This window comes from Rattus rattus, chromosome 10 (assembly GCF_011064425.1).
Source record: "Rattus rattus isolate New Zealand chromosome 10, Rrattus_CSIRO_v1, whole genome shotgun sequence".
Classification (NCBI taxonomy): Eukaryota; Metazoa; Chordata; class Mammalia; order Rodentia; family Muridae; genus Rattus; species Rattus rattus.
In genome coordinates this window covers 14024441-14052177 of record NC_046163.1, presented here as the reverse complement: position 1 = coordinate 14052177, position 27737 = coordinate 14024441, and the positions used below count along the sequence as shown (strand labels likewise).

Below are 27737 nucleotides of genomic sequence, written 5' to 3'. Positions count from 1 at the left end.
TGCACATGCTCTGTGGACTGACTGTTTAAAAAGAGGGCCAGAGAATGCACTCGAGCCCTGGCCTCTGCACCAACTCCCCAGGTAGGTCAGAGTCCATGCACAGCAACACCCGTTTCCTGAGAACTGCAAAGGTGGGCACAGAGATACAACTTAGGTCACAGCTGCAAACCGTGAACTCATCGGGCAGGAGCCTGCTTGCTCCACCCCCTGCCCCTTCTTTTTTTGATACAGGGTCTCACCATGTAGCCTTGGCTAGCCTGGAGCTCTCACTCTGTAGACCAGGCTGGCCTCAAACTCACTGCGATTCACCTGCTCTCAGACTAACAGCATATCCCGCCACTCCAGCAGCTGTCCAATTGTAATTAATAATAATAATTAGTAATAAATTGTTGGTTTGCTTGCTTCTTTCTTTCCTTCCATTCCTTCCTTCCTTTCTTTTGGTTTTTCCTTTCCTTCCTTCTTTTAGGAATAGAGACAGTTTATTAAGAAAGGAAAAGCACCCCTGAGAATGGGAGAGGGCCAGGAGCTGATTTGAAAACTCAAAAAGCCTTTATTTAGATATAGATATATTCTATAAATTTATATATAACTAAATATATCACTCTCTATCTATAGCTATTTCTATATTCTTTTCTGTATGTATACAGGGAGGTGGAAACCAGAGAACAACCCTCTTCCTCAGGACAGGGTCCACCTTGGTTTGCGAGGCAGTGACTCCCAGTGGCTTGGATCTTACCCAATAGGCTTAGTTTAGGCTGTCTGGCCCCAGCTTCTATCTGTCTGTCTGCACCTCCTCACTGAGTTAACAAGTGTGCATCTCTACTCTGGACTTCTTTATGTGGTGCTAGGAACTAGACTCAGTTCCTTGTGCTGCAAGGCAAGCCGTCTCAGCGACCACTCCAGCCTCAGCTGTTCTTTGAAATGGTGTCATAAAATTGTACCCACTCCGTACCTGCCATATTCCAGAAGCGTGGAGTGGACCCGGGACTCCTCGTCCAGTAGCTCATCTGCTCCCTGCTGCCGTCTGTACTTTCGCCGGGGCTTGTAAGCATCCTGAGGGGACGAGAAAGGCAGAGTGTGAACATGAGAGGCTCCCCTGGACCGTGGCTGGGCGCCTCCAGGCTTTTCAGGGGAGCAGACCTTTACTACAGGATGGTGGCACCCACCCAGTTAGCTCACGTTGGGGGCTGCAGAACAGAGTCTGGGTGTGATCATTCTGATTTTCAACTTAAGGCAAGCTAGGGCCACCTGGGAAGAGTCTAGATCAGGCTGGCTGTTGCACATGTCTGGGGGGATTGTCCTGATGGCCTTAATCGACGAGAAGACTGAGCCTGAGAGTGAGTGGGAACATCCCCTGGGGATGGGGCCTGGACTGTGAGGGAGAAGGGGCAGCCAGCAGGGCACCGTGCGACACGCCTGTGTGCGCATTCTCTCCGCTCTTACTGTGGTGCCAGCCTTCAGTTCCTGCCCGAGTGCCTCGCAGCAATAGACTGTAGCCTCGAAGTTCAACCCAAATAACCCCTACTCCCCTCATTTGTTTTGTTGTTGTTTGTCTTTTGTCAGCCTAACAGACAGGAATCTAGAGCCCGAGGTTTAGACAAACGCGGATGGGAGGCCATGCTGGGGCTGCCTCTACCACCTGCAAGGAGCTGAACACCACAAGCTCATGTACCAGGAAAGGGAAGCAATCCCACGGCCAGGGCAGAAGCTCACGGCCAGGACTGGCCTATGGCTTGTGTGTGTGTGTGTGTGTGTGTGTGTGTGTGTGTGTGTGTGTGTGTGTGTTTCCCTCCTCTTTCTTCTTTCCCTCCCTCCCTCCCTCCCTCCCTCCCTCCCTCCCTTCTCCTGCAGCTGATGATGGCCTTGAACCTCTGATCCTGCCTCAGCTCCAGAGTGCTGGGACCACTTCCAGCTTTGTACATGGGTCCTACGGTCATTTTAACAATATGGTCCTTTAATTCCACATTCTATACTGTAACCGTTAGTTTTAATTGTCGGTGTGACACAACCTAGAATCACCTGGGTAGAGATTCTCAAGAAAGGACTGTCTGGATCAGAACCTGTGCTCACAACCATGAGGAACAGCACCATTTCATGAGCAGAGGAGGCTGGCTGGGAGCTAAGCACGCATGCGCCACTCCCTCTGCTCCAAACGTGGCTGCCACCAGCTGTTTTCAGTTCCTGCCTTGACCTCCCTATAATGATCAACCTGGAACGGCAACCTTAATAAACCCTCTCCTGCCTTTGTTAGGGTGTTTTATTGTAACAACACAAAGCAAACTAACACAGGGAGCCGACTTAAGCAAGGATGGGTAAAAAGAAGCAGACACGGAACAAAACACCTTATTATGTTATCGTAATAAGAATATATGTTCACATTATAGTTTATGTGTAGCCATAAAAGTACCTTTGGTGTGGTCAAAGGTAGGAGGCCATACTTTTGCAAATGGAAAACAAGCACCCCGGTCTACCCACCGGGCGTCTACACTTCTGACTACTCCAGTGACCTGCCTCTCAGTGCTTCTCATGCTTCTCGTCGCGATCACACCTCCTGCCTATTCGCATTCCAGCACCAGCCTGTTCAGTTCCTTATGCAAATTCTTTGTTTTTATTAGAACCACCAACTTTCTCTTTATGACGCTGTCTGGCTTTGTAATGAAGTAAGGTGTGAATCTCCTCCGGCCTTCTGAATGGAACGCAGCCTGTCACTCACACAGCTATTATGCGGCTGATCTTCCCACAGACCAGCTTACGATCAGACACGTGTGATAACCAATCGTCCTAGGTCTGTGCACACAGTGAAGGAGACCCCAGTTCTTTCAGAGTCTCACACTGGAAAGCAATGTAGATGTTGTGAATGTAAACTGTCCCCGCAGGCTTGGTCCCGGCTGGTGCTGCTGTCTGGGAAGGCTATGGAACCTTCAGGAGGCGCAGCCTTGAGGGAAGGAGCATGTGACTTGGGATGGCTTTGTGCCTGGCTCCCGATTCCTGCTCTCTCTGCTTCCCGTGTGTGGAGGACAAGCACGAGTTCTGCTTCCTGGCTGCCAGGTCTTCCCCACCATGATGGAATCTATCCCCACAGAACTGTAAAGCAAAATAAACGCTTTCCTGTCTAAGTTGCTTTTTGTTGGCGGATTTTGTCACAGTAACAGAAATAAACGTGCCCCAAAGCTTCAGTGTCGAAAAGCTTAAGAAAACTTAAATGCTCTGCACCCTTTTGCTGACCTTAAAAATTATCAGAGTTTGTTCCCCGTCTTTTAAGACAGCGTCATGCTAGCCTTCAATGAACTCCTTGTCTCAAGCCTCAAGAGATCCTCTTGCCTCAGCCTGCAGAGCAGGTAGGACTACAGGTGCATGCCGGCTATTGTATGTTATCAACACACAACACGACATATAGTAAATATGTATCTATTTTACATGGCACACATTTTGGTTGAATGTGCACATACATGTATACATACATGTATACATGTATACATGTGTGACGTATCTATCTTGAACAAAATATGTCACATGCAATACTACATGTCCAATCATCCAAAATGGCTGATGGCCTGATTTGTCATTTCGCCCCCAATAAATGTCCTTCATGACTGCAGGATGGCTCTGTATGTGGACCAGGGGATACTGTGACAGCACATGCTGTCCCTGGCCGACCCTGCTGTGACAAGCAAACAGTAGTACGTTACTCCAGTTAGGATCTGCCCCTGGAGATAACCCAGCTTCCCAAACCTCAGTTTACTTTTCTTTATGCAAAGTTTCATGTACCAGTGACACACAAATGATCTTGATTTTTAAACATATATTTATTGTATGTGTGATCACACTTGTGCATATAGAGGTCAGAGGTGAACTCGTGGGAGTCGGTTCTCTCGGGTTTGGCAGCAAGCCCCCTCTCCCACTGAGCCATCTCACTTGCCCATCTCACGGTTTGCACAGAGTATTATCTGGCATGATGTTTGAGGGCTGCTCTCATAGAGTCCGACCATGGACATCCCCTAGTTCACTCCCATTGCCTATACAGACAGCAAACTATAAATGACACGAGCCAGACTTACAGACATGAAAAGGGGAGGAGCCCCTGACCTTGGGGCTGCGTGTAATTTAATTCCCACCAAGCTCTCCCATTACGAGAACACTGCATAATAGCACTTAACTACTATTCTCCTCAGTCAGTGACCAAAGAGTCAGTCACTCAAGGTAGGAAGTTGGATTCTTCTAAGAAAAGACTTCAAAACAATAGTGTGAGGAAAGGCAGAGCGAAGGGGAGTGAGCGCTCACTCTGCACAGCAGCGGCAGGCTGGCTCTGTGAACGCTTCAAGTGTGGCTTCATAGGCATCCCAGCTCTGGCACTCTGAAGCCACTCGGGCAGAGGCACAGGCAGGGCACACGCTGTGGTTCCCAGTGTAATGCTAAGAAGCAGGGCTGGGGGTGCGGCTCAGCTGATGGAGCGCTAGCCTAGCACTCATGAGGCTTCCATCCTCAGACCGCATAAATGGGGTGTGGCAGAACATGGCTGTTACTGAGCTCTCCTGAGGTAGAGGAAGAGGATTAGAAGCTCAGAGTTATCCTTCATCCTCAGAGTCAAAGGCAATTGGAGGTACATGAACCTGTTTCAGTAAAAAACAAAACAACCCTCCTCTCCCAACTAAATAAATAATTTGTCCAAGATCCTAGGATATAGTATTGGGCCTAAGATAGCCTTAGCCTAAGGTGGCATTAGCCTAGGATAGCCTTAGCCTAAGGTGGCATTAGCCTAGGATAGCCTTAGCCTAAGGTGGCATTAGCCTAGGATAGCCTTAGCCTAAGGTAGCATTAGCCCAGGGTAGCCTTCACCTAAGGTGGCATTAACCTACCTCAGGATTTGGATAGCATTAGCCTATGGCAGCATTACGCTCTGGAAGTCTTGGCTTTTGGACTTACTTGCATGTGCTGGTCACTCTAGCACCCATGGGCCGCCCCTCTAGCTGGCCCTCTCACATGACTCATGGTACCATCTGTAGCTGAGATATGGGTAGCTTGAGACCTAACACCAGCTACTTCAAGCCAGCTGTACCGAGCCCCCCTAAGTCTCTCTTCAGAACAATGGGCATCTTACCCCATTTCTGCCACTGATGCATCTGTGATGGGCAGCTTCCATCAGCAGGCCTCGGACCACCATTTTATGGGATACGCCCAGTGTCTCGCTCCTTGTTAGCATGACTGTGTCAATTGCAAGTCTGAGATGAACAGTGCTATGTTTGACACATGGCTATGTTCCCTTTTGAAGTCACAGGGGCCAGCCACATGGCTCAGTGGGTAAGACTGCTTCCTGCTGAACCTCAGGATTAACCTGAGACCCACATGGCAGCAGCAACACTACGGCACGCAGACGCGTGTGCACATGTGTACACACAAGAAAGAAATCAAAACTTCAAGTACTTCAGATGGTTATTATGTAGTTAACTTATTTTCTTTCGGTACACACGTTTGTTTGGGGGCGCACATGAGGTGTGGAGTCGAGGGATGCTGTAGGTGCCCTCCTCAGTTGATTTCTACCTTGTTTTGTTTTCTTTAAAAGAAAGCTTATGTTTTATTTACTTATTTGCGTATTTAGTATGTGTGTATGTGCCTACATATATCCACATGCAGGTGCATGCCACAGCCTGGGTGTGGAGGTCAGAGGACTACTTGTGGGAGGTTTTGAGGCAGGGTCTCTCACTGTTACCAAACTTCACAGATTTGGCTAGTATGGCTGCCAGCATCCTCCAGGGATCCTGGATGCTGTTCCTGGAACTAGATCACAAGGTCAAGTGTGTTGCAGGACTCAAACCCAGGTCCCTATGCTTATGTGGCTTGCCCCATGGAGTCATCTCCCAGCCGCACGTCTTGCTTGAGCACAGGCCTGCACTGGCTACTCCCAGTGTACTGCCTCTCATCCTTCTTTCTGCTTATAGATAAGACCCGCAGAGCTTAGATTTTTATTACACTATTTCTCCTCCATGTACGTCTGGGAGAAGACGCACACATACTCCATGGTACCCAGGCAGAGGTCAGAGGGCAGCCTGTGGGAGTCAGCCTCTCCTTCTATCATGTGGATTCGGCAGTGAGAACCAAATTCAGGTTATTAGTTTAGAAATCGTCTTGATCCACAGACCCATCTCACTGGTCCTGGGTTTAAACAACTTGTTCATAGCTACCAAAGTATTAAGTGACAGCGATGGAATGACATTGACTTTTCAAATACATTCTCCCTCACTCTCGTCAGTTCTCCTTGTGGGTTCTGACACTTTGCCTTGGCAAGTGAAAAAGAACACATGAGCAACATTAAAAAGTTAAGGTGAACCTAACACAAAGAACCCCTGTGTGCCTGGTGGCCTTACAATTGCTTTCACCTGTCATAGTGATTCCTGAGTCCACACCCAAAACGGCACGGCAGGGAGAACACTACTTACCACCAAAGTGTCAAACCTCTGATGACTGCCCTCACAATTGCCAGGGACAACTTCTTTATTGAAATCCATAAAAGTAAAGCACTGCTACCAACATGGTGCTCTGCACTCCAAGGCCCAGTGGGCCACACTGGCCCCTGCTCAGGGGGAAGCTGCCTCCACTGACCTTAAGTCACTCGTTCCCACAGCCTAGCACAACCGGTCTAACTTCCAACGCTCTGACAAAAGGCACTTAGCTCACTGTTCTGGATTCTGGTCCACCATGCAGGAAGTCACAGCAGGCATGAGACAGCTGACCATATCCCTTTCGACGGGCGAGCAGAGAGAAATGAGTGACGCACCTCGCTTGCTTCTGCTCAGCTCATTTTCTCCCCTCTTACTCAGCCAGAGACCTTTCCAGAGAACAGTGCTGCCCACAGTGGGCTGCATCTTCCCACATCAGTTAATAAATAAGACAATCCCCTGTAGGCCAACCTGTTCCTGACAATCCCTCATTGAGACTGTCTTCTAGGTGACTCTAGATTGCATCAGATTGACAATCAAAGCTGACCATTGCGGCATCTTTAACGGACCTTCTTCAGTCTAGGAGCTGTGGATAAATCTGCTTCCTACCCACCAGGGCTCCACGGGGGCTTACACCAAGTGCCACACTCCAGCCCCAAAGCAGACAACTGAAACTTACAACCACTTTCCTTCCTTTCGAATATTTCACATTAATAAAACGGCAAACCAAGCGAAGCCCCTGGATTTTAAGTGACAAGAGACGCTGAGACAACAGACAGCATTTGTTTGTGTAAGTTTCTCCAGACACAGCCCCAACCTTGTCCCGTCTGTCTTTCCGGTGAGTCTGTACCAAACTGGTAGCTGAACTGGGTATGATGGTGCACTGTAGTCCTGGCCCTTGGGAGGTTGAGGCAGGAGGACTACCACAATTTCAAGGTATTCGAAGGTTACACAGTGAAACTTCATCTCAAAAACGCAACTCTAAAGGTTTTTCTCTCACTTCCCACTTCAGAGCTGATGTACAAAGGAGAAAAGGGAGGGTACAGGCTGTTGCGCTTGAGTTCCTCACGTCTGCTACCGTCAAGTGACCTGCTCTATTCAGTGTCATCACTGTGGGACAACACAAACTCAAGTCCAGAATTACTGTTCTGAAGAGATTCCTGAGGGAACTCACAAAGCCATATGAGCCAGGCAAATTCAGCTTCTAATCTTACAGCAACCCTGTTGTCTGTGTTAAGCACACAGTTGATATTTAAGCTGGGTGACTTGTTATTTAACAAGCGCTAATTTAAACACCAAAATAAGTAGTCAGCTGTAGTAAGGACCCTGTGGATAAAGGCACTTACCACGGAAGCATAAGGACCCCAATTTACAACCCTAGGAGCTACGTTAAAAAAACCCAGATGTATAATTTGAGCATCTTTAATCTTAGCACTGCTACAGAGACCGGCAGTGCAGACATGAGAATCACCAGAAACTCTCGGGCCTGCTGTACACAGCCAAGAAATAACTGAAATACGCCGTCTTAAACAAGGTGAAGGGTGAGGCCTAGCGACCAGGCCTGTCCTCTCATCTGTGGCCGAGTCCTTGAAAATGCAATTGAGTAGACCCTTAGACTCGCTAAGACACAATGAGGTCATAAACGAGAGGCAGAGTGCGCCATACGCTGCTTCTAGAAGACAGAGATTGTGCACCAGGCATAGACGCCTTCCTTATTCTCTTCAGCTCGAGGCCAGCAGCTGCAGTCTCCTGGCTCTAGCCGGAAGCATCTTAACAAAGCTGCCCACCCCACTGAGGAAATGGCTCATGTGTACTGACTCCAGTGACCAGAATGCACCATGCATGGTGGCCTTCCTGAATAAGCTCAAAGCCACTCTGTCTTCCGAGAGCCATCGTGGGGAGGGGGCGGGGCAGTGAGTTGCCTTTGCCATCTACATACAGTTCTTCATTCTTTCGAGCTGTGCCGTTGCTCTGCCACCGGTGTAAGAACGGGACAGCACTTTGCGTTCTGATTGTTCTCCCTTAAAACTGGAACTAAGGACTTGGGACACAGCAGCGGCTCCTGTGTCCTGTGCTGAGTGTGTAAACCAGGCATACATACTTGGCTGCCAGCCTCTGGGGGACGGGTGACTTCTATAGGGGATGTTTGAAGGCTATGCAGTGAGGGGCAGAGGCGCAGGGGCAAGGACTTACCGAGAGGTCAACGACGGTCTGGATGGCCTTGTCTTTTCTCTTTATGAAGTCATCATCCTGCAAGACAGAGCCCAGGAAACTCAACCAACTCTGCTGAGGACAGAAATCAGCTGCACATACAAGTCTCCCTTGTCAAACAGTTGTTCCTCGCTGCTGTGCATAAAGAGGTCCAGTGAGCTTTGTAAAAATTTGTGGATAGGTATGTGTATGTTCATGTATGTGCAGGTCCATACGTGTGTTCGTGCATGTGGAGGCAAGAAAACAACCAAACTTGTTCTTTCTTGGGTGCCGTCAGCTGGAGACAGTCTCTCACTGTCCTGAAGCTAACCAAGTAAGCAAAACTGGCTAGCCTGGGAACCCTAGGGACCTGCCTGTCCCTACCTCCCCGGTGTTGGGATTACAGCCTAGCTTTTAAAATGTCTACTTGGGAATCAAACCCAGTACCTCTGGTTTGCAGGCAGGTGCTTACCAACCGAGCTGTCTCCCAGGTCTCAATTTTCTTATGAATCTCCCCTGGGAAAAAGCTAGAGCCTCTGCAAATAATGCTGACAGGACCTTACCGTTAGTAAGAGAAAGCAAGGCCATGGAGAGAGTAGTGATTGAGACCAACACCCTCCTCATGCCAGTCCTCAAAAGCACTAAACGTAACGTCAACTGTAAGCCTCAGCTCTGCCATCTGCAAACCGGGAGCACCGCCGCCTACATGAAGGAGCACCGGCCAGGATGAAGACGCAAGGCAGCGACGTGCTAGAGTGTCTGAGCGCCTGGTGCTCTCCCTTGTCGCAGTTACTACTGACTGTGCCCACAGGAAACCTGCTGCCGGGCCGTCTCCTAAGACGTCTTCACAAAAATAGAACCGTGGGCCAAAGAGACGGCTCAGTCAGTAAAGTACTTCTCCTACAAGCATAAAGACCTGGATTGGATACACCCCAGAACCCACGTATAAAAGCCAGGCGAGGTGACACATGCTTGGAATCCCAGGGCCGGGGGGTAGAGACAGGAGGATCAGCCAGTCTAGATGAATCTATGAGCTCTAGGTTCAGAGGGAGTTATACCTCAAAAAACAAGAGCGAAAAGCAAAAAGAAAAAAAAAAGTGAATTTCTGAGGGAGGTACTTGATATCAACATATGGTCTACACACACACATGCACACACGCACACACACACACACACACACACGCACACACGCACACACGCACACACACGCACACACGCACACACAGACCCACACCTGACCATGTAGGTGATATGCACAAGCTTTTGCAATTTAGGAAAACTGTAGAGATTTATCCTTAGCAGCCACTTAACGAGCGATTCTAATGAACCACAAGGCTGCTCAGAGGTGCCAAGGGAGGCTGGGGTGCAGGGGGGCCTATGCTCACCGCACCCAGGACTCTCCCCCGCATATTTACACCACCAGAGAACACGAAGGAAGAGCACACACGAGTTTTGCCAGAGATGACGTTTCTGTCGTGGGCAGCAGTTCATACTGAGAGTGATGACCAGACAAAGCACTGCGAATCCGTGCCTGTCGAATGCTCACCCTTAAACAGGACATGGGGCATGTATGCCAACTGCCGCACAGCTCAGGGGACATCGCAGAGGAGAACGCAGAGAGAATGTGAGAGCTGGAGGGTGAGGGGAGGGCTGTGAGTACATGACGTGGCTCTGCACTGGAGCTCACTGTGTCAACTGTGGCTGCACACCCAAGATCAGTCAACGCTCCAGCACGCAGCTCTAACTGAACCAGTCGGGTAACAGTACGGAAGGGGGCATGGGTATGGGAAGGAAATGTGTTAGAGACTGCCCAGGGTGGGCAGGGAGGAGCTGGAAGTAGATGTGACCGAGACGCAGCTCATACATGGATAAAATTTAAGGCTGGAGAGATGGCTCAGTGGCTGAGCTCTTGCTGCGCTCGGACAGGACACGAGTTTCCTTGCTAGCATGCACGTCAGGGGGCTCGCCACCTCCCATCTCGGGCTCCAGGAGCCTCCTTAGGCACTTGCACCCATGTAAACACTCAAACACACACAACGTCTGTTGCATTCAGACAATAGGTAATGAATGAGCAGACGGGAGCGGAGCGGAGCACTGACCTCCGGGAGGCTGTAGGTCTTCTGGAACTGGGAGACGGAGTAGGAGCGGATGTAGTCGCCCATCTCTTCCTTTGTCTCTATAGCTCGCTTCACCAGCCACTGGGGGAGAAAGTGAGGTATGAGAGGGCAGGAATGGACTCCTACTGCAGCGAAGCTGCACGGCCTGGGAAGTCACGTCGGCCTGCCTGACCTGCCCAGGTGGGAAGAAACCATGAGTGCACTGCTCTGTGACAAGAGCGACCATCTGAGATGACAAGACCCAGCGACCTCGGGTGACCAGTCCTAAGTAACTGTGCAGCATTTGAAAGTCTCTGTCAAGAAGGGGAAGTTCCTTGACGTTCTCTTTGTTGTTGCTGAGACAGGTCCCATGTAGCCCAGGCTAACCTCACACTCATTATGTAGTTGAGGGTGATCTTAAGTGCTGGATGACTAGCATGTAACCCTCAGTGACAGTTTGTATGCTTGGCCCAGGGAGTGGCACTATTAGAAGGTTTGGCTCTGTTGGAGTAGGTGTGTCACTATGGGCATGGGCTTTAATACCTTCATCCAGGCTTCCTGGAAGCCAGTCTTCCACTAGCAGCCTTCAGATGAAAATGTTGAACTCTCAGCTCCTCCTGCACCATGCCTGACTGGATGCTGCCATTTTCTTGCCTTGATGATACTGGACTGAACCTCTGAACCCATAAGCCAGCCCCAATTAAATGTCGGCCTTCTAAGAGTTGCCTTGGTCATGGTGTCTGTTCACAGCAGTAAAGCCCTAATAAGATACCATCCCTGGCTCATGCCTTGTTAGGGATGGAACCCTGGGCTTACCTCGTGCTAAATAAGAACTCTCCTAACCGCACCAGCTCTCAGTTCCCTGACATTCTCTCTCCCTCATCCCTCCTCTTTCTTACCCATTTGTATTTTTTGTGTTGGGGCATTTTGCCTGTAAGCATGTTTGTGCACCACATGCATGCACTGTCTAGGGAAGCCAGAATCCCCTGCATCTGGAGCAGGTGGCCGCTGGCTGCTGTTCAGGTGCTGGGAATGGAAATTGGATTCTCTGGAGGAGCAGCCAGTGCTCAACCACTGAGACACTTCTCCAGTCCCTCGATGCTTTTTTGTCTTTAAAGATTTACTATATTTCTACTCATCTGTGGATGGGTGCATGGGGAAGGTGTGCACATAAGTGGAGGAACCTGCAGAAGCCAGTAGAGGTCACTAGACACTCTGGAGCTGGAGTCACCCATGCTTGTGGACTACCTGCTGTGGGTGCTGGAAACTGGACTCTGGTCCTCTGAAAGAACAGTGAACGCTCCTACGAGCTGAGCCATCTCCAGCCCCAGTTCCTAGATAGCAAAGAATTACAACAGGAGCAGAGCAACTCACGTTAGCGCTCTTAGTAAAAGATAGAAGCTCGAGGTGCTTGAACTCACAGAGATCTGCCCGCCTCTGCCTCCCAAGTGCTGAGATTAACACTGGACACCACCACAGCACAGCTTCGGTGCCTAACATTAATGTCAATGGGTTTTGTGTTTGTTTTGTTTCTTTCTGGTTTGTTTGTTGCAAGAACAGAAAGAGGGAGAAAATACCACAGAGAACATTTGATACAATCCCTCTTCTGCAAGATGAAAGAAATCCTCAGGTGGTAGAAGAGTGTGTACCAGGACAGAGCCCCAGTCACTGGGATCACTGGATAGGACATATTTTGAATCCTTATGACATTTAAGGTAGAACTTTATAGAACCTTGCACTGCTCAATGATCTGTAGCTACAAGATAAAGCTGGGAATTACAACCGGGAGGTTTCTATATCAGGTGACTGAACACTTGGGGTTTTTTTATCTAGAAGCAGCTAGCTTCACTCTTCCTAGTTTCCAATCTAAAAACCCCATGCACTTAAAATGCACGTGCTGTTGTTCAGCTTTCCCCTCCAAGATTGAAACAGGGAAGCTTTTTAAACAGGAACTTAAACAAGATCAAAAGAACATCAGGAAGTCCCTGAAACTGACCAGATTCACTAAGCCCCTCCCTGGCAGAGTAAGTAATAAAAGCCAAGAATCCCCCTTAGACAGAAAGAAGCCAACCTGCAAAGAAGATTCTCGGACAACCAAAGAGAAGACTCTGCGACCAGACCAGCAGCCTAGAAGGAGCAGAAACCAGGGAAGCTGCCCGCAAGTACTTTCGATCTGGAAAGAACACTGCGGGCTTTTGAGCTGTTAGCAGGGTGTGCAGTGTCCCGGCTGTCTTTGGGTCATTGCTGCTCCTGTAAGAAAGCTCTCACCTGAACGGATTCCTGTAAGGAACCCTAGTAAAACCCACTGGTTCACTAGGTTGGACTTCAATGATATGTATACTTGGATCTGTTGTGGGCTCCCTGTGTAAGGTGAGCAGGCATGTGTGTTACCTCTTCAGAGAAAACATTGTCATACAACACACCAACAAACACAGATATGTATATCATACAAACACGTGCACTTGTATGTGCACACGCATGCACGCACACACGCACGCACACACACACGCACACACATATATGCACCGTGGATAATGCATGCACTGAGCTGTTCTTCGTTAATTCTTTGTGTTATTCATGAGCCCATCAGAAGGAAGAACCATTTGGTAGTCGACAGTCCCTACTCAGAGAAACTCCCACATCCTCAAAGCAGTATGGGGACAGTGGAGGTTTACCAAGTGCCCAGCAGGTCCAGCTGCCTAGGCACCTAAGTGTGTGAACCACAGCAAGGCCCTCGACAAGGTAGGAATAGGGAAACTCTATAGTTTATTTTTATCAATTAATTGTGTGTCGTGGCTTGCATGTGGAGGTCGGAAAACAACTCTGTGGAGTTCCTTCTCTTCCTCCACCTTTACGTGGGTTCTGGGAATCAAACTTAGGTCATTGGGGCCTCACGGATGCTTTACCTACAGAATCATCTCAAGGGCTCAGATTCTGTTGAGAAGGCAGTCAGCACAAGTAAAAGGCATGGTTAGGAAGCAGTTGCCCCAGATAGCTTGGCTTCATGAAAATACCATGCTGTGCAACACATACGCCTTAGCGTACGCTCCTGTGTGGTGCATATCCTACGAAGGACACTCCTGTTATTAGCGTCTTCCATTTATTTCCACTCTACCACCAGCCCATGCCCGGAGACCTGGGACACTGAAACTTAAACAGGGCAGGAGGAGACAGCACCAGGCAGTGCTGGAGCCTCCTCAGTCCCACCAGGAACCCCGACTCTGGATCACATGGGGTTTGCCCTGGCTCCTTCTGTTGCTGTGACAGAAAACCCCAACAGAAAAGTGACTTAGAGCCAAAGCAAAGGCTATTTCACCTCACAGTCACAGGCTTCAGTCCATCACTGTGAGGAAGGCAAGCCAGGAACTTCAAACACCTCTTCATGTCTCAGACAAGAACAGAGAGAAAGGCGTGCACACATGCCTCATGCTCAGCTAGCTTTCTCTACTCTTAGAGCCCGGGGACCCAAACTAGGACCAGTGTTGCTCACTCTCAGGCTGTGTCTCCCCATCAGGATAATCCCTCACGGATACACACAACCACAAGCCAAGCTGTTCTACACAGTCCAGCGCTACGCCCTTCTACAGGGTTCTACAGTGTGTTAAACGGAGGATGAGACCCAACCATGTAGCCAGGTGTGGTGGCCCACACCCTTAACCCCAGCATCTAGGAGGTAAAGGCAGACAGATCTCTTGAGTTTGAGGCTAGCTTGGTCTACAAAATGAGTTCCACAACAACCAAGGCTTCAGAGAAACCCTGTCTCAAACAATTAAAAAAAAAAAACAAGAACAAAAACAAAAATCCAAAAACTGAAACAAACAAAAAGAAGCCACCATACAGTGCTCATCTCTGTTCACCTTCCTGTGATCACAGTCTCACACACACCCCCACCCACCCGATCCTGACCTCTCATGCCTGTGCCCATCCATCTGCTTCGATGGATCACACCTAGTGTGATGTGGTAGAGAAGGGAAAGAAGGCTGCATCCCCAGGCTCCCAGAGAACCTGTTGTAGAGTTCCCACTGTCATTTCCACTATGACTCTCTAGCCCCTGAGAAGAGTATCTGCCTTCATAGACCCAGATGCAGCATGGACATGAGAAAAGGCAAGTCTTAGCCAACTAGTCTAGTCTACTTGGCAAGTAGTCATGTAAGGGTCAATGTCCTCTGGCTTTCACATGCATGCGCACATGTGCATGCACTCACACGCATGCCTACACACACAGCCACCCCCACACACTTGTATGCCCCCACATGTGTACCTCCACACTCATGTACCCACAAACACATGTGCACTGACAACACACACATATGCACACAGTAACGCACATATGAAAAGGGAAACCAAAGTCATTGATGGGATATGTGAAGGCCAGAGTGAAACTGTGGTGCACAGAGCACGGCTGCCTTTTGGGAACGATGGCAAGAATCCCATCAGCTGTGCTGCACCAAACCCATCCCACACTTCACCCAGGGTCCAGGCTGGGGCTGTGGGAGCCGGCTGTGTTCCAGGAACTCCCAGGTAAGAGGCAAGAATCCATGCAGAAGGCCTCACCTGCACGACAGGGAAGATGTGGATAAAATCCATGCCCTGGATCTGGTGGGGCTCCAGCTGGTGGGGACACTTCATCCTCGGGAGGACTGAGACGATCTTTTCCGACAGAGCTCTGTTCAGGAGAGAACAGGAAGCAGAGTCAGGACACACTGAGGGCTCTAAAGACATCTCTACAGTCTAGGCAGGACTCTGAAGAAGTCCTGGCCTGGTCAGGGTGACAGTGACAGACCTGACCAAGGTCATCCCAGTAGACCGGCATGAGACGCACAGCTCAGCTGCCTGCACGTAAGGTCACAGAAGCATTCTTCTCATCGTGTAGCACACCCATTCCTTTCCTTTTGGTTTTTGCTTTAGTTTTGTTTTTAAGGCAAGGTCTCGTGCAGCCCAGGCTGGCCTCAAACTTGCCTTGTAAACAGGGATGATCCTCCTGCATCCACCTTGGTACTGACTGGTGTTACAGGTGCATGCCATTACGCCACGATCACGTGGTGCTGGGCATCATCTACCCAGAATCCACACTAGTCCCATGGAGACAAATTCTAGGTCCTGGCTCAGTGAGTCTTTATGACCACCGCACTGTTCTTAGTGCCATCTTCATCAGCAGGAAGAGGGCTCCCTCTAGTGGGCCACAGAGCTATGCTTGCAATAGTACCATCTGGGAGCTTAAAATCCAGCCGTGAGACCTCAATAATACACAGTCAACCTTCTTGCCTTTCCAGAAGGTTCTCCCTGGCCACTCCTCACAGTCCACTTAATCATGCAATTTATAAACTCCCGAAGGGGAGGATATAGCAAGTCATTTGGGGGTTTATGAGCCTCTTAAAACTGCCTCCCAGAAAAGATAGCCAAGTCCGGGCAGTTCCAGCAACAAGCAGGAGAAGCTGCCAGCACCAACCCTGATGGTAGCAGCAATGGGGAAGGAAGCACAGGAGGGGAGGGCAGGGGAAGACAGGAAGACGTAGGCAGGAAGATGTCTCACAGACATTCCCAGCCACCCTCTGCTCCGCTCAGGAACTCAGACTTCCCTCAAAGTTGGGAGAACTTTTTCTGAAAAGTCAGAACTTCTTAAAAAAAGCTTTGTCAGCCCAACAGTCTGTGGTCATTTGAGCTGAGAGCCTGAGTTGAGGAACTGCCCCGATCAGGCTGCTGGCTTGTGTGTATGCTTGGGCCACTGGCTTGTTAATTGCTATAGGGGCACCCAGTCCGTGGTGGGTAGCACTGTCTGGGCAGGTCACCCTGGGGTGTATAAGAAACTTAGTTAAGGGTGAATCTGAGAGTGAGTGAGTAGCCTTCTGCCATGGATCCTGCTCCCGTTCCTCCACGAGTTGCTGCTCTAACTTCTTCAAAGACAGACCGGGACCTGTGAGCCAAATAAACTCTTTTCTCCCCTACACTGCTTTCGATCATGGAGTCTGCCACAGCAACATTACAAAATCAAATAAGCAAGGGACACGTGTGGATCACCAAGCAAACTTCCTAGCTTGAGATTTTAGTTGTTAAAGATTACGAATCTGGGGGTTGGGGATTTAGCTCAGTGGTAGAGCGTTTGCCTAGGAAGCGCAAGGCCCTGGGTTCGGTCCCCAGCTCCGAAAAAAAAAAGAACCAAAAAAAAAAAAAGATTACGAATCTGACACTTTAAGGGTATTTTCTTTTTAGACAGGACCTTGCTATACAGCCAAGCATAGTCTCAGAACTATAATCCTCCTGCCTCGGCTTCCTGAAGGCTTAGATTGCAGGTGTGCACCACCACATTCAGCTGACTCTTTTAAAGTTTTAAGTGTTAGATCTACGATTTCCTCCTCCGTAAGGGTTGGTTTGTCCTGGATCTAAATCCCAGCCCTACCACCTCTGAAACTTCTGGCAAATCACCGGCTCTCTGGCCAGACAGATCTAAAACACAATGAGCAACAACAGGGGCAGCAAGATGGCTCAGAAGGTAAAGGCAGTTGTGGCCAAACCTGACAACCTATGTTTAACCGGGACCCACATGACGAAAGAGAAGCAACTTTTACATGTGTCCAACTCTGCATGCAGGCTACGGCACATATGCACACACGCTCGCACACATACAGTGAGAGGGAAAAAAGGAGAAGAATGTTTGTCTCAGGCATTCAAAGACAGGACAAATGATAAAACGCACGCACAGCTAAGAAGACGCTCCCTTTGCCTGCAACCCTCTGCCGTCAGGACCCCCTGCACCATCTCACTAAAACTGTGCGTGCCTCTCAGTGTTCCCCCATACTCTACCCAGCTATAGTTGTTCCCAGTGCCTATGCAACTTCCATATATATTTTTTTCTCCTTCAAGATTCACTTTTTTAATTTTTAATTATGGGTATGCGTGGCCAGGAAAGGGCATTAGAGCACCTGGAGCTGGAGTTATGGGCCGTGCTGGCTCGTTTTATGTCAACTTGACACGAGCTGTAGTCATCTGGGAAGAGGGAACATCAATTGAGGGAACTCAGCCACTAGAATGACCTGTGGGAAAGCCTGAGGTCCACTGTCTTAATTAGATATGGTGAGGGGAAAGCCCACTGTGGGTGGTGCTTCCCAGGGTTGGCAGTTCCGGGCTGTACATGAAAGCAGTCTGAGCAAGCCCTGGAGAGCAAGTCAGTAAGCATCCCCCTCTGGTTCCTGCCTCCAGGCTTGACTTCCTTCTAAGATGGACTATGCTGTGGGAATGTAAATAAAATCAACCCTTTCCTCCCCAAGCTGCTTTTGGTCCTGGCATTTTATCATAGCAGTAGAAAAATAACCACGACACAGACAGCTGTGAACTGCCCCAAGTGTGAGCTGCCCCAGTGTGAGCTGCCCCAGTGTGAGCTGCCCCGAGTGTGAGCTGCCCCGAGTGTGAGCTGCCCGAGTGTGAGCTGCCCGAGTGTGAGCTGCCCCCAGTGTGAGCTGCCCCAGTGTGAGCTGCCCCGAGTGTGAGCTGCCCCAGTGTGAGCTGCCCCAGTGTGAGCTGCCCAAGCTCGTTAGCTGATGGCTGAACTCTGATCCTCTGCAAGAGTTGTGTGTATTCTTAACCATGAAGCTGTCTTCAGCCCCACAGTTTACTTAGTTAGTGTCTGTCGTCTATGCCACACTAACTACAAGCTTTATGAAAGCAGGGCACTTCTCCGTAACGTTCTCATAGTACCTGAATGATGTCCGAGCCATAGCAGTAATGCACACTTGATAAATATTTACTGCAAAGATTAATAAGGACTCTTTTCACCTGATATTTTCCATTTTGTCCTTAAAAAGTACCGTTTACGCTGGCAAGATGGCTCGGTGGGCTAAGAAGCTTGCTGACAGGCCTGACAACCTGAGTTCAAGCCCTGGGACCTAAATGATGGAGGGAGAAATTGACTCCCTCAAGTTATCTTCTGATATATACACACCACACACACTCACAGACACATACACACACACACCATACACTCACAGACACATACACACACACCACACACTCACAGACATATACACACACACATACACTCACAGACACATACACACACACTACACACACCCACAGACACACACACACACCACACACACACCATACACACAGACACACACACACACCATACACACTCACAGATACAGACACCACACACACTCACAGACACACACATACACACACACTCACAGACACACACACCACACACACACCACACATGCAGATATACATACCATTTCTTTTAAGTATCATTAGGTTGAGAAGATTGTATTTCCTTTTGATTTTATCCCTTTCTTAATAATTACTGTAAAAATGATTATACATTAGAATCTATGTATACATTAGAATCTGTATACACACACACACACACACCCACACACACACACACACACACACACACACCATTAAATACAGCTTTATACCGTGAGAAATAAAAAGGAATGTGTAGGGCTGGTGAGATGGCTCAGTGGTTAAGAGCACTGACTGCTCTTTCAGAGGTCCTGAGTTCAAATCCCAGCAACCACATGATGGCTCACAACCGTCTGTAATGAGATCCGATGCCCTCTTCTGGTGTGTCTGAAGACAGCTACAGTGTACTCATATATAATAAATAAATAAACCTTTAAAAAAGGGATGTATATATGAACATGTAAGCACCAACTCCACCAGAAAGCCCTCCTCCCGCTCGTTAGGTTCATCCATGGCAGGCCCCAGGAACTTACATTTTCTGACCGATTGTAGAGTTTTCCTGAAAGAGCAAATCCACATCCACATCAAAGCTGCAAGTGGTGATACACCACGTCATTCCTCCTACTACCTGTAAGAAAGGAGAACGCTGTTTCTCAAGGGCCCCTCGAGGAGGGAGCAGCAGGAGGGAAACTCAATTCCTAAGCAGTTCGTACAGACTCAATAAGCACACAGAATTATAAACAACTGGTGTGTATGCACATGTGTGTGTGTCTGTGTGTGTGTCTGTGTGTGTGTGTGTATGTGTCTGTGTCTGTGTGTGTGTGTGTGTGTGTGTGTCTGTGTGTGTGTGTGTGTGTCTGTGTGTATCTGTGTGTGTCTGTGTGTGTGTGTGTCTGTGTCTGTGTGTGTGTATCTCTGTGTGTGCCTGTGTGTGTGTGTGTCTGTGTGTGTGTGTCTGTGTGTGTGTCTGTGTCTGTGTGTGTGTATCTCTGTGTGTGCCTGTGTGTGTGTGTGTGTCTGTGTGTGTGTGTGTGTGTGTGTGTGCTGTGCATGTGTGTGTGTGCATCTATGTGTATGTGTGTGTGTGTCTATGTGTCTGTCTGTGTGTGTGTGTGTGTGTGTGTGTGTCTATGTGTGTCTGTGTGTCTGTGTGTGTGTGTCTGTGTCTGTCTGTGTGTGTGTCTGTCTGTGTGTGTGTCTGTGTGTGTGTCTGTGTGTGTGTCTGTCTGTGTGTGTGTCTGTGTGTGTGTGTGTCTGTGTGTGTGTGTCTGTGTGTGTGTGTCTGTGTGTATGTGTCTATGTGTATGTGTGTGTGTGTCTGTGTCTGTCTGTGTGTGTGTCTGTGTGTGTGTGTCTGTGTGTGTATGTGCACGTGCGTTTGTGTGTGTCTGTTCATGGAGGCAAGAGGTCAAATCTGGTATCCTCAGACTGTACACCCTGTTTGTTGAGACAGGGTCTCTCGCTTGCTGATTTGAACAGGCTGGCTGGCCAGAGGCGCCCTTGGATTTTCCTGTCTTCATGTCCCCAGTGCTGAGATGACAAGTGCCCACCACAACACCCAGATTTCTATATGGATTCTCGGGAATGAGCCTAAGTCGTCATTCATATAGAACTTTACTGACAGCTCTCTCCTCAGCCCTGCCATATAATGTGTCTATGTCGTCCCTGTGTCATCAGCTGGCACAGTGATAAATCCTTCTGCAGTGTGGCAATGTCCATCCCTATGCTGTCTGTTACGGAAGCTACGGGCCCTGCCTCACTGAACACTCAAAGTACCACCAGTGTGCGGGAGAAGCAGACTCTGGAATCATGAAGTGTTACAGCATTTTAGCAGAACTGTTGGATCTGGCAGGAACCTGGAGCGATGGCACCCAGGCTTTGAAGCAGCCTTTTGTCAGTGACTGTTATCTGAGATCGGATGGGGCTGTTCCCTTGACGGTTTCTCAGGAGCCTTTGCATGTCCTACTCCGGAGACGGGCCTGGCCAACCAGGAAGTCTCCACGGCTGAGAGCTGCCTAGGTGCTGGGTCTTTCACAATAGCCCATGGGTCAGATAAGACATTTTGGTACGAGGAACTGATTTGCTAAAGGTGCCTTTTGTGTAATAATAAAAAGAGCTTCAGGGAGGCTGTCTGCTGTCCCACAGAGGTTGTCCCCCTTACTGTTGAGAAGCCTGAATTCATCCTGCAGTGGCTCTCGTTTCTCTGATCAACTTGCCCTGCACAACCCACCAACACCTACAGAAACAGTCTTATCACTCATTGATCTTCTTCCTAGGTAAGGGTCAGATATTATGTGCTTGGATTTCTTTTTTATATGAAAGGTGTGTGTGTGTGTGTGTGTGTGTGTGTGTGTGTGTGTGTGTGTGTGCACGCATGGGCACACATTTGCCTGTTCATGGGCATATGGAGGCCAGAGAGACACACCGATGTCCCCTATTGTTCTATGCCTTGGTTTTTGAGCGAGGGTCTCTCGCTGACCCTGGAGCACACCATGACCAGGGAGCCCGAGGGATCCCCCACCTCCTTAGTGCTGCGATTATCACTGCCCCTGGTTTTTTCTATGGAGATTAAGCTGAGATCTTCATGCTTGTGCCACCCCACTGAGTCATCAGCTGAGAGGTGCACTTCTCTCTCTCTTCTTTTTTAAAGATTTATCTAATGTATATGAGTGTTCTCTCTGTACACCTACGTGCCAGAAGAGGACATCAGGTCCCATTATAGATGGTTGTGAGCTACCGTGTGGTTGCTGGGGACTGAAGTCAGGACCTCTGGAAGAGCAGACAGCTGAACCATCCTCTAGCCCCAGCCATTCCTTCACCCAGTTTTTGACATATGCCAGATCGGGAGAGATCATGTCTTTTACCAACCAGTCATGTGGGCAGCGAGGCTGACATTTTCTGGTCCCTATTTAATAGCTGAGTTGTACAATAAAATACCCATTTCCAGGTTGCTAGCACAGACCCCCTCTAAGTAGAAGTTCAATGGAAGAGGTCTGGACATGCTTCTTATAAAACATCCCTTCCTCATTGTGTCACATACAAGGAGGAAGGTGGTACCCTGGAGCCTGCAGCATTATTTCCAAAGTTTTCCTGGCCTTCCTTACCATTGGTTTCAGATGCCTGAGGGGTGCAGTCTACTGGGCACCATATAATTTAGGCCCTGCCTGTTGGTTGGCTTGTCGCTCTTCTCGACAGTGGAGCTCTTTGAGTGAAGGGCTACTGCTTATCTCCGTGCCCTCAACACCTAATACTAGGTCCTGTGCATGATAACTGTTCACAGCTCTGCTAAATTAAAAGATGCCACCCCAGGGCTGGAGAGACGGCTCAGTGGTTAAAAGTGCATGCTGCTCCTGCAGAGAACGTGAGTTTGGTCCCCACTCTAACTCCAGCTACAGGAGGTCCAATGCCCATTTGAACACACCAACACGCATGTACACATACTTAAAAATAAAACTTTAAAACAAAAGTTAAAAAGACATAAAATATTCCATCCTATGGTGAAGCTCCACCCCACCCACCCAAAAACAGGCAGCTGCCACCTACAGGGTACCTGCCATTGTTTCTACGCATGCATTTCAGGATGACTATGAACTCAGATTATCTCCTCCATATACTTCATAACTCCTTCCCAAAGGATATGTTCCTTAAGAGAGAAACAATTTCTCATATGTGCATGTATACGTGTGAGCGTTCATGTGTGTGTATGTGTGCGTACATCCACATGCATCCACATAGAGGCCACAGGTCTGGAGTGGGTGTCATTCCTCAGGAGGCTTCCCTCCATCTCTCTAGTTGAGAAGGGGCTCACTGTGCTGGTGTCCTGGGGCTCATCGGTTTGGCCAGGCTGGCCAGGGAGACCCAGGCATCTGCCTGGCTTCACTTCCCCAGTACTGGAATCACAAGCATGGCACATTCTGGGTTTTGCTTTCTCTTTCTTTCTTTCTTTCCTTTAAACATGGGTTCTGGGGATCCAAGTTAGGTCCCCATGTTCTCTCAGAAAGCACTCCACTGACTGACTGAGGAGTCTCCCCGGCCTGCACAAACACTCCTTTGCTTTTTTACGCTTCCTAAAATATTGTGCACAGTAAAGGAACCCGATTGCACCTACTGACTTATAATTCTCTTTGAACAGGAAATCCGAGTGCATCCCTGAGGAATCTGGATTGGGAGGAATAGAATCATGGGGAAAGAGGAAGTAAAAACACAGTCACTCCATCCTCCGCTACCTTGGTTAACGGTGCAGTCCTTCAGAGAAATGGCGTAGTAGCTAGCGAGGCTTTTTCTTACCTTGTCGAAAGGAGACAAGCCTTTAATTCTTGCTCTGAAATAGCCAGCCGCAACCAAGAGCTCCAGGATTTCAGTCAGTTTGACATTCTGTTCTTCGTCTTCTCTCGTTTCCACCTGGAGCAAAAGGGTTGTGTGTAACTGGTAAAGGCCATCTCGACCGAACAGAAAAGAAATATATCCTTCCGGTAGCATCGCCAAGAGTCCGATGACCATATGAGCATGAGGACCAGAGAACCCATATAAATGCTGGGCAGGCATGGTGCCCACCTGTGAGTCCAGCACTTGGAAAGCAAGGACCACAGGCTAGCTATGGATAGACAGACTAGACCAACTAGCAAATTCAGGATTCAACTGAGAGGCCTTGGCTCAATGACCAAGGTAGAGAATGACTGAGGAAGACACCTGATGTCAACCTCAGGCCTCCACATGCAATCACATACATGTGTACTCACATGCATGTGAACACCCCCACACACATGCATAGGCATATATAGACACCAAACATGCAAACACACAAACACACAGGTAAATAAAATAGGAACCCTTCAGCCATCATGTATCTGTTATAAAGATAACAATCTCCCACCTCAATCCACCGTATACGACATTCCTACAGGCTATCATGCCAGAATTTAGAACCAACAGAACCAATGAAATAAGCATGACACTGAATGGGGATGTTTGATTCCAAATTCACGTTACACATCAACATGCTTACACAGAATGGAAAGGGCCATGAGCTGATATGCAGAAAACAAACAAACAAACAAACAAAACGTCCTTTCCTGAAACCATAAAACCCCTCCACACTGATTAATACATCCAGTTACTAAACTCAGAATACTGGAGGCCAGAGAGATGGTTCAGTGGTGCAGGGAACACACTGTTCTTCTAGAAGACCCAGGTTCAGTTCCCCACACCAGGCAGCTCATCGCCACCTTAACTCAACCCCACAGTATCTGACATGCTCGTCTGGTCTTCATAGGTATCCAGATTCACTCGCACATGCAGACATATATGAAGTACAGGTAAATAAATTCATAACCAGAACACTGATGAACACGGATCACCCTGAGCTCTTAAATGAGGCCAAATAAACAAACTCCCATGCGTCCTGCACAGTCGCTCACAGAAGCTAGAAGCTGAAAGCTATGGTTTTCTCTCATGTACACATAAAGGGGTTTAAAATCCGGACTGCATTAGTTAACTGGATTGCTGAGAGCCAGGTGACAGTAATTCTGTCCTTTTAAGACAGAGTCTCACGTGCCCAGGGTTGGCCTCCATTGCTGTGCGTGGACTATGACCTTGCATTTCTGAATCTCTTGCCACCCGGGTGCCAAGATTAGAGGCACCCCACCCCTCACTGTTCACTGTGCTGGGGACAGACCCACAGTTCAAGCACGTATGCAAGCACTCTCCCCTAAACCCTCATTATTTGGATCTTGTAAATTTTATACCTGTGCTAGTTTCTAACCTTTATATCTTCTATTAAATGTATATCTGTGTGCACACTAATATAATACAGTTCTTGCCTTGCTTTTCCTTTTCTGAGATGGGGTCTCACTATGTATGCCCAACCCCTCCTCCCCCTACCCAGAACTCACTATGTAGACCAAGCTAGAAAAGAGCAACAAATCAGACCCAGCCTCCTGGCAGCCTCTGAGGAGTCAAGCATACTCACGGAAGTGGTGTGTTTACTACTGTTAGAAAGACTTCCACTAGTTTGAAGGAGTTAGGGTAGAACTGGGAGTCTAGACAGAAGACGTCCATAGCAGACGGCCAAGAAAAGCCTTAACCAGCACTTGCCTCACCTACATGAGGATCTGAGTTCAATCTCCAGAACCCATGTAAACATGCCAGACATGGTGCTATGCGCTTGTAATCCCAGGGACAGAAAGATCCCTGGGACTCACTGGCCATGCAACTTAGCCTATTTGAGAAGTGCCAGGCCAATAAGAATGCCTCAAAAGAGGTTTTCAGTGTTCGTGAGGGTGACATGGGAGGCCCTATTCTGACCTCCACACATTCACATATGCACTTCGACAACACACACACACACACACACACACACACAGAGAGAGAGAGAGAGAGAGAGAGAGAGAGAGAGAGAGAGAGAGATTTGTACATGGCAAAGAAAACCTACACAATTACAGCCCAGACCCCATGAAACTTTACCTAAAGCAGGGCCACATCAGCCCTTCCTCTGCTATATTGTCTCCTGGACACTGAACACTGTGACTCGGTAATGAGTAGGTTGAAGATGTAACAGAAGGATGTGTGAGGGGCACAGGGAGGCAAGATCGGTGCAGCTGAATATGAACGAGCACTAGGCACAGTGTCGAAGAAATGGGCACACCTCTGCCAAAGCCTGCCTCCTCGCCCTAGAAGGGGAGCCAGGTGCCCTGAGGTGTTCCCTACTTCTCTCTGGAAACTGGGACTCTTCACCAAGCTCAGAGCTTTGAGTAAGGCAACTAGAAGAACAACTGGAAGTCCCCCAGCCAAGCTCTAAGGGTGACCTACCGTTAGAAGGTGGTTGAGCTTGTCTTCCCAGCCAGCGTGGTGGAAGTCCTGTCTTGTCCGTAAGAGCGAATGAGTACAGGCTGAGAATTTGACTAATGCATTCCTGGAAAGGTTTTCCCTCCTTAAGCAATGTTCCTGTCCCAGCACGGGGCACCACAGGAGAGGGTGTCCTCAACTCTTGTCATCACCCCGATGTGCGCAGAGCTCCCAAACTTCCTTCATCCTCCCCGGCCCGTGGGACTGGGGGGAGGGGCAGGAGGCTACAAGCCGGGTAGGTGGCGTTCCACCCCGACAAAAGGGAATGAGAGGCTGGCCGCCTGGACCCCGCAGGAGAAGTGCGTCCCAAGGTCAACGACCTCTGCACAGCAGGAGCCAGGACAGTCCCACCGCTCGTCTCGTGACTGCTGAGACTCCTGAGCGCAGCAGCCTTGGCCTGGGGGAGCCAGTCTCGCAATGTGAGGGGTCTCCAGACAGCCCGAGATAGGAATTCCCTAGGACCTCATGATGTATGAGGCTGCGTCTGGGCAGATCTCTGGATGTTCCCTCTGTCCCCAAAGGACCCAGGAACCCTTAAGTTTGCACCCAGCAACACGATGCACCCTGGCACGCCGGGGGACCAGCCAGCTGCCCCTCCAGGAGACCTAGAGCCCGCCTAGGGGCAGACACACCTGAGCAACCGCAGACACTGTGCCCCGCCACTCCAGCCTGGTCCCTGCCCACCGCCCCGGGATCGGCCCTCTCTCCCCAGCAACCCCAGGGTGTCAGGGACAGAGGTCCTCACCTCCGGGAGCCCCTGGCCCTCCGGCCCCTTGGGTAACCCCATGATCCGGATGCGCTGATGTGGAACCGAAGGGAGCCGGCCCTATAACCGGACTGTGATCCGGGTGGGGTGCAAAGCGGAAACTTCCTTCACAGGAGCTGACACTACCACAGCCGGTCGGAGAACCGTGGCCCCGCGGAGCATGCGCACTAGGGCAGAAGTAAGGAGCCACTGCGCCTGCGCCTGCGCCAGGGCAGCCAGCACTGCTGGGCGGGGCTGGATCCTGAGTAACCGATCCTCCCCTCAAGGGCGGTACTGAGTTGAAGATTCCTCCTAAACTACTTTTTATTTCTTTTTTAAATGTTTCTCTTTCTTCTTCTGTTTTTCTTCTTTTACTTTTTCTTTCCTTTCGTTTCTTTTTTAAGTTTTTGTTTCTTAAAATATTTTCTTATTGTTCTTTCTTTTTCTTGAGACTGTCTTAGCCAGCCTGGCTTAGTACTTGCTGTATAGCTAAGGATGACTTTGTACTTCTGATCTTCCTGCTTCCCCATCCCAGGTCCTAAGATTATAGGCATGTGCCACCGTGACCAGTTCCCTTTTCTTTCCCGTTTACAAAGTAGCATAAGTTCCCTTATGGCATTTTCATACATACTTAGTTTTACTTGAACCCCCACCTACTTTTCTCTACCATTTCCTTGCCCTGCCCCTTCCTTCTTATATCCTTCTACCTCTAGTATTTCTCCTTTCAACCCTTATATCACTAGTGATCTTTAACGAGCCCCATTCCTTTCCCTTAAGACTTTTTTTTTTTGTCCTGTCAAGAACCACTTTCTAGTTTCTTAGCCTTCAAGGACCTTCTTAAAAGCTATTTCCCTGCGTCATGAGGATGTCTTGCATTCCGGCTCCCTTCCTTTCATTTCCTGGGTATCAGATGCTGTGAGTTTGATTCTCTCCAAGCCTAGCTTTGGAAGCTCCCAGCTCCTGAGTCAGCAGTCCCCACTTGGTTACGTTTTGTGCAGCTAAGACCCAGTTCCAGCTATATTTAACACACTCTTGTTCCGGCTATCAATATATGTACCTGGGGACAGAGAACCCAGAGAGAGATTATTACATCTGTTCCCTCCTAGTCTCTGTGTCTTATTTCCAGGAGAATTTTGTTTGGGAAATTTATCCCCACCCCATCTCATCCTGATGCTCTAAATCTTTTTGGGAGACATGTTTTGCAGAATGCAGAGTCCCGTGATCACGTAATATTAGCTGCTGTGC

At 49.0% G+C, this 27737-nt stretch overlaps 1 protein-coding gene across 1 annotated transcript in view; it reads right to left on the bottom strand.

The window, feature by feature from the left end:
• Positions 1 to 26690, bottom strand: part of Ccdc93 (coiled-coil domain containing 93) — a 69666-nt gene extending 42976 nt beyond the window's left edge. Inside the window, exons 1-7 of the mRNA XM_032914806.1 lie at positions 26493 to 26690; positions 23192 to 23305; positions 19438 to 19532; positions 15275 to 15386; positions 10724 to 10822; positions 8628 to 8684; positions 953 to 1053 (exon numbers count right to left, since the gene is read on the bottom strand). Coding sequence (XP_032770697.1) covers positions 953 to 1053; positions 8628 to 8684; positions 10724 to 10822; positions 15275 to 15386; positions 19438 to 19532; positions 23192 to 23305; positions 26493 to 26534 — 620 coding nt within the window. The 5' untranslated portion in view covers positions 26535 to 26690. The remainder of the gene's footprint in view (positions 1 to 952; positions 1054 to 8627; positions 8685 to 10723; positions 10823 to 15274; positions 15387 to 19437; positions 19533 to 23191; positions 23306 to 26492) is intronic.
• Between the last annotated feature and the right edge of the window lie 1047 nt (positions 26691 to 27737).